Below are 7,080 nucleotides of genomic sequence, written 5' to 3'. Positions count from 1 at the left end.
AAAAAAGCCTAATTCTGATAGATCAGAGTATTGAGAGGATCCTGCTCGATTTTGAACGTAATTAGCCTCAAATTGAGGCAGTTCTGTTGGTAATAATGTAGGCAGTTCATTCGTACATTCCGACGCAGCTTCGATCACTGCCAAGGCCTGATCAACATCATTTCGATCGATCGCCACAGGGTCAATTCTTCGTCGTTTTGGCTGGTTATGAGCTTGTTCAGATCGGGGAGGTGAGTTTGACCTATATCTCAAAGGAATTTGAGTAACTCGTCGTGGTCGTAGCATAATTAGTTATAAGAAATTGAAAAGCGAAGCCAGCTGCGGAACGCTGCGTAGATCAAATGCGGCTTAAAAAAGCTTAATTCAGGCATTTTACGCTAATTGGCACATCAGGTACGGAGGGGATAATGTTGCATTTTCGTCCACATCTTATGTCCACATTTTGTGTCCACATTTTACGTCCTTTTCCGATTTGTCGAGCCTTGAAACACATACATCGCTACACTATCGTCCACATTTTAGATCCTTTTCCGATCTATCTAGCCTTGGAGGTGCGACGCCCGGGCACGGGAGGGAGGCGTGCAAGGATATCTGCAGGAGCATGAGCATTCTGGTGTGACTTGGCTTGTTTCATGGCGGATTCCTATTTCCGGTACATGTTGATCGAGCGAATATCTAATCAGACATTCATCGAGATGCAGGCCGTCAAGTTTGACTTGGCTACTTCGTGATGCCCAGGGGAATTATGTTTCGGACGGAAGAAGATGTGTCTTCAGGTGGAGCCGAGGACCAACGACTTTGCAATTTTATAAACCCTATGTTCACGCTGTGGAGATGTGGAGAAATATCCGTTATCGCTCATCTGCTCTTCCTGCCTTGCTTTGATATATGCCGCGTAAGACCTCCTCAGAGACGGTTCGGAACCATGCCATCGAACTCGGCAGGATCCAGCGGACCTGATACCAGCCGAAGGCGTAGTAGATCTAGAGACCCAAGCAGTGGTGCATCAGAATACCCGAGGCCACCATCTCATCCTAATCGGATACCACATATATTTGAACTTCCTCGAAGACGGAGTTACGATCCATGGCTCGACGAAGCCAAGCGAAACCTTCTCCGCCGCCAGGCGGACTTCTTCAACCGCGTGGACGGTCGGAGGCCTTTCAACCACACTAAGGATGTCGATAAGGAGCTGAAGCAGGCGCTTATCAACACCAGCGTCAACATGACGAAAGAAGAGAAACGAGAGATCCGGAGATGGGCGATCCATCACCACATCACTGAGCTGATGAAGATATTTAGATATCCCAGGGAGAGACGCAAGATGCTCGATCGCCATCTGAAGGCTCTGCTATCCGTTCAAGACGACGATGGAGGGGACAACATGTGGGCCTTACAGGGGGTGGCGCAGTTCTCGTTGGCTCTCGAGAAACTGGACTTGGAGATCATCAATCTCGAGCAGGGAGACTCACAGCCGGATGGGCCTGCAAGGGCCGGGGCAGAACAGGAGGAACAGGAGGAACAGCAAGCCGCAAGGCAGACGTCGTTGGACGCTGCGAGTGGAGTTGAGGGGCCCGATCACAGGGTCCCCAGCTGGCACCTAGGTGGCACCAGGCCTCAACAGCGCGTTCCTCGCGTGTGAGGGCTGGGTAGGATGCGACTTGCCATATTGTGGCCGATGGACATGTACAACATTCCCCATCTACAACAGGAATTGCCCTCGTTGTAAGTCTCAGAGTATATCTCTATTATGGAAACATTACTGGTGTTGGAGCTAGAAAGAATAAGCGTAGATGGGAGCCGAGGCTTGTACTTGTAGTAAGGCGCACGCAAGGCAACATTATCCACATAACAGCCATAGCAAAGTAGGCGACCTGGACTGATCTCATCCAGAAGATTACTTGGGTTGAGTTACAAAATCTCCAGCATGGATCTCTGTGTCTGCAGCCACTAGACTGCTGGCATCAAATTTGTCACCATCCATTGGATTACATAATCTCTGCCAAGAAACCTCCCCTCTTGGCATAGAGCTTCCCCAATTGAACTGCTCAGCACAGACGTTGCAGCAATCTCAAATGTCCATGGGAGTATCGGACCCGGACAAAGCCTGAAGCTGGTTCATGAGCATGGGGTGGCTCTGGGGAGGAAACAAGAACAACGACGACCGGGATCCAACAAGATCCCTTGATCCGACCCTCAAAGAATTCCTCAACTCGCAACAACCACGACCCTACGTCCCCGCCCAGGCACCACCCGCAGCGCAACCACAACCACAATCACCACTCCCAAAACCTTCTCCCTCCCCCCAATCTTCTCCCAACAGGTCCCCCGCAGACACCAACGCCAATGTATCACCCAGCAACCCCATCGTCCCCCCCGCCTCCCTCTTCCCGGACGGCCGCTACGCTCACCTCTGGTCGACCTACACGCCCCAGGACTCCATCACCGCGACGACGAGCAGCCCGCTCGAACGGCTCGTGTCGGCGCGCAAAGACCGGCGCGAGCTCCTCTCGCGCGCCGCGCTCGAAAACTGCGCCTTCGAGCACGAACTGCAACAGACATGCTTCACATCCGGCTCGGCGGCGCAACGCGCCAAGGCGCGCATGACCATGTGCCGCGAAGAGACCAAGGCCTTCAACCGGTGCTACGCGCTGCAGGGCAAGTTCCTGCAGGCGCTGGGCTACATGAGCCGGGCCGGGAGCAGCGACGACGACGAAGAGCGCATCCAGATGCACGCCGACAAGCTCTACCACCGCATGATGGATTACGAGGCTGCGGTCGACCGCGCCAGGCGCAGCGGTACGCCGGTGCCGCGCCGCTGTCGTCGGTGTTCGAGGCCAGCAGGCCCAGCCCCAGCGTGCAGCAGCTGGTCGAGTTGGAGCCCGCGCTCGTGGAGAAGAAGATCAGAGAGCTGCAGATGCAGCAGGGGTTGGAGGAGCTGCCACCCCATGAGAGGGAGTTGGCGGTCCGCGCCGCGTTGCAGGAGGCCAAGATGACGTATCTGTATTCCGAGGAGATGAAGGGGTATGCGAGGGAGATGGATGGGAAGAGGAAGGAGAGGCAGAGAAGGTTGAGTCGCTTGGTCGGCGAGCCCATCGGGAGGTTTGTCATCCCGGATCCGCCGCCGGATCAGGTAATTTGGTCAAGACTAATAGATAGATAGTTGTCATTATCAGTTTTCTATCTAGAATTTTATACGACACATCCGTTATACATTCTTCCAAGTTGCTGGTTCAGCCGTCAGGCTATTGACCAATATCGGGGGGGGGGGGGGGGTGAATATGAGATCATGGACTGATTCAAACAGGCCACTACATGTATATCAGTGTTGGAAAATCTCAGTTCATGGAGCATTCCGGAAGTGTGTGTATACATAAGTACACGGAGCTGTACGATTCTGGTTTAGAACAAAGAGGCAGCATCCGGCAGAAGAACATGACACAAATATCTCTACATCATGTGAGCTAAAAAGGGCGCACCACGTCTTTGTGTCTACAGCCTCTCGGCCGGCCCCTTGGGAACCCAGCAGCCAGAAGCGGGAAGAGAGAATGAATGGAAAGGGGAGGCCTGTCTCCTCTCTTCCTACCTCTCTCCCTTGCTCTATCTTCGGTGACCGGTGATGGAGAAAGCTCGAAGACCAACCGCCGGTTCCTCTCGGAGGGAAAAATAGCCAGAAAGAGCAGCAACAACAACTCTCATCTCGAGTCTCTCGCCAGTCCCTCTCGATCACAACTCCCCCCCCAAAAATGACCCATCAGTATGGAACAGCAGCAGCATAATCCAATAGAAATCGGAGTAGATGCCGCTCCTCTGATCCCCTTCCTTCCTCCCTTCAATTTTCCTCAATCTCTCCGCTCTCTGATCCGTTTCCCCTTTGACAGGCGTCAGGCGTCAGGCGTCAGGCGTCAGGCGTCAGGCGTCAGACATCCGACTCCGCCCTACAGACCCAGGGCCTGCCGCTCTAGCAGTTACTATTACCGCTTAACCTTTCATACATGACGTCACCTCGAACTGTGTAGTTAATCCTTAATTCCCCCCTTCCCCCCGGGTTGGGCTTGCTCTTGTAGTTGGGTGATGAGAGGGGTATGGGATGTGCATCGGGGAGCTCAAGGGAGCCAAGGGAGCCAGTCATCACGCTGGTACAGCTTGGTGGTGGCTGATTGCTGGTTCAAGAGGAACAGAGGGAGGAGAGGAGATGGAAAAATGGATACCGTGAGGGATAGGAGTGGTAGAGAGTAAACAGCAGACTGTGAAGGAAAAAAAACGTTGAAAGATGGAGAGTCAGGACACCTCAGCAGCAGAAAATTGAGAGACCCGAGCATAGAAGAACAGGAGACTTAGCGCTGTAGAGCACCGAGGCAGGATTTTAGGATCTGGTGTTGTGACTCAACTTGGAAGCAGTCTCCAGCACGAAAACAGTGTCGCCTGGGAGCCTGATGCGTAGGGTTGCGACGCTGAATCCAGGGCACGAGGGTTCGTCAATTAGGCTGCTGGGAAGACATGAATCTTCAAGATTGTCTTTAAGAAAAACCTCTTTTTGTAAGCGCTAATCGAGAGCCCAAAGATGGCTAAACCAGCAGCTACATCCCTAGCAGCGCCCTAGATGATGGGTAGAAGAGAAGCATCACATAATCAGTTTCACACATTAAGTACTTGGACACCCCCCAGCAAGCAAAAGCGCTATCAACCTGCTCCCGGTCTGGGAAATATAGGCACCGTATTTACATGGTTGACATCGTACCCGCCGAACGTTCCCTGGCTACCTGGCACATTCTGCCAACCCAGCCCTGTCTGCTGATGCACGAATTGTGATTGTCGGAAAGGGTTCGTACTCCCAGTGACAGCTGACAGAAGTGGAGGGGGAGGCGGCTGCTGCTGCTCGGTTGGGCTTGTGCTCATGGCTGGCGATCTGTTGTTGCGCGCGAATGGATTCGTGCCGGTCCTTTGTGGTTGTAGAGTCTGAATCGGAGTTTGTAAAGACTGTTGTGGAGGTGAGAAGAGCGCAGAGTTCTGTTGCAGCTCCTGCTGTTGAGTCTGTGGCGGAGGCGAAGTAAAAGGTGAGTTGGAGTTGGAGAAAGGTGGAGATGAAGCTGGAAAGTTCGATGTAGGTTGCGGATTGAGGCTCTTTGCAAAAGGATTCGTGGATTGCCGGATAGAGGGTGAGGATGAAACGGCGGGGCTAGTGGGTGCGCCAGTCGGCATTACGGACTGACGGAAAGGATTGGTGGAAGGAGCTTGGCTTTGGATCTGCTGAGGCGGCTGCTGAAATGGTGGTGCTTGTTGCTGTGGATCGAAGGATGCCACCCCATTTTGTGGTATCGAAGGAAGCGTGGACGGGAAATTGTACTGTGATGGTTGCGGTTGCGGTTGCGGGGTGTAGCCACCAAAGCCAGCACCTGTGAAGTCTGGCTGAAGTCCTTGGGGTTGCTGTGGCTGTTGTGCGAGGGGCTGAGCATACGAGCCTGTTTGCTGCTGATTCACTGAGAATGGATTATAGCCGGTTTGCTGAGCAGCAAACGCTGCTTGTTGATAATGCTGTGCTTGTGGATATCCATTGGCGAATGGTTGTGAAGCCACGGTTGGCTGCGCTATAGGCTGTTGATTTTGCTCAATGGAATCGAAGAAATCAATCAGGTCCGGTGCAGGTGCCTTAGCCTGTGTTGATGCTTGGGCTGGTGAATTTGCTTCCGCAGGGAAGGACGAATCAGATTTCTTAGCTTTGTCGAACGGAGTCGAGGTTGGTTCAGATTTGAAAGCAGGTTTGGATGAACCCTTTGCGCCTTGAGCTTGAGCCAGATATTGTCTTCGGTTGATTTCAAAATCGGGATCGTTGAGATACTCTTCAAGAGAAGATGTCAAGGTGGTCGGAGCGTGCTTCAATTTGGGCACTTCCAATCTCGTCAAGCTTTCATACTGGCGAGCAACAGTCAGATACTGAACCACCTGGTCTGTCTGTCTGCCAAAAGTCTTATAGATGTTCAAGGCCCGCTCTGCGTCCGGTCTTGACATTTCAAAGTAGTGCTCTGAAATATATTAGGATGCAAGGCAGCTAGAGAATCCAATAACTCACCCAATACGTTGAGTGTACCTTCATTCATTATCTTAAAGAGCTCGAGCAGGTCCAGGGTCAGCAGTCGAAACGCTGTTAATGTGATTTCATTGTCAGGATCGTGGCTCTCGAGCATCTGCCTCGATCAGCACCTTCCAGCCGTACAAGCATCAGTCTACTCACATCACATCTCAGCAAGGTTCGTATCTGTTCTTGAACAGCTTCAGTCTCGCGCAGTAGACCCTTGTCGACGGTCAGCCGCTTTAGGCGACCGGATCCTGCCTTGACAAAATCGGTTTGGGTGTCTCGATAGCCTCTAGCTTTCTCCAAGAGATAGTCCGAATATCGACGAATATTTGTCCCTTGCGTTTGTACTAGATGCCAACCACGTCAGCTGGGGCCCCCATTTCCCCATCGACATCTATAATCAGGCTCCGCAAGCTTGCCAGAAGCCCAGTTCGTGTTCAATCCAGATATGTACGCACCGTCTGTGAAATTGCTGATTGCCAGCCTCTTCGGCGACTCCGCGATATACCGCAATGTCAGATCCCCTTGTCCTTCTCTGATCATGAGATGTGTGATGATCAGAGATTTGAATACTATCGTCCATGTCGAGTCGCGTAATCGTAATTGCAAGGTCCGAAAGACTTCTGCCACTCCCGCTTCCCCGCCGTTTGTCGCTGAAAGGATAGCTTCGACATACTTTGACTTTGGAGCGGCTAGCTAAAGGGACCGTATCAGTCTGGTATCTGCGAAGCATGGAATTAGAGCAGGACCTTGATTTTGGTTGCGCCTTTGACTGTCTTCTCCATAACTCCAGCAAATACGCGCTCTTGCGCTGGAAGCTCTAGGCCTTTTGCCGGGATCGCTATAAAAGATCCTAGGACAGGTCTCGGACGGTCGATGAAAAGGGCGAAGTTGTTACGAGTGGGTCGTCAAGGTTCAAAGCTCACTATCGGAGCGGCATCGTATGGAGATGCGGTTGTTTCAAGTTGGGAAGCCTGCCCGGCCACACTTGAACTCCTTTGATA

At 52.4% G+C, this 7,080-nt stretch overlaps 3 protein-coding genes across 3 annotated transcripts; 2 read left to right on the top strand and 1 right to left on the bottom strand.

Moving 5' to 3' along the window:
* Positions 1 to 925: 925 nt before the first annotated feature.
* EPUS_07551 (uncharacterized protein) lies at positions 926 to 1,642 on the top strand (the record flags this gene model as incomplete). Its single annotated transcript, XM_007803789.1, has 1 exon — positions 926 to 1,642. The coding sequence occupies one exon, from the start codon at positions 926 to 928 to the stop codon at positions 1,640 to 1,642; it is 717 nt and encodes a 238-aa protein (XP_007801980.1).
* A 484-nt stretch (positions 1,643 to 2,126) lies between these two features.
* Positions 2,127 to 3,965, top strand: EPUS_07550 (uncharacterized protein; the record flags this gene model as incomplete). The annotated part of the gene is made up of 3 exons (XM_007803788.1): positions 2,127 to 2,807; positions 2,864 to 3,133; positions 3,882 to 3,965. 3 exons carry the CDS (start codon positions 2,127 to 2,129, stop codon positions 3,963 to 3,965), a joined length of 1,035 nt encoding a protein of 344 aa, XP_007801979.1.
* A 718-nt stretch (positions 3,966 to 4,683) lies between these two features.
* On the bottom strand, positions 4,684 to 6,861 carry EPUS_07549 (uncharacterized protein; the record flags this gene model as incomplete). The annotated part of the gene is made up of 5 exons (XM_007803787.1): positions 4,684 to 6,023; positions 6,071 to 6,185; positions 6,233 to 6,423; positions 6,535 to 6,772; positions 6,826 to 6,861. 5 exons carry the CDS (start codon positions 6,859 to 6,861, stop codon positions 4,684 to 4,686), a joined length of 1,920 nt encoding a protein of 639 aa, XP_007801978.1.
* Positions 6,862 to 7,080: the final 219 nt, after the last annotated feature.

The sequence above is a fragment of the Endocarpon pusillum genome, assembly GCF_000464535.1.
Source record: "Endocarpon pusillum Z07020 unplaced genomic scaffold scaffold2726, whole genome shotgun sequence".
Taxonomy (NCBI): Eukaryota; Fungi; Ascomycota; class Eurotiomycetes; order Verrucariales; family Verrucariaceae; genus Endocarpon; species Endocarpon pusillum.
The sequence above is the reverse complement of the archived record's forward strand: the minus strand, read 5'-3'. Positions and strand labels throughout refer to the sequence as shown.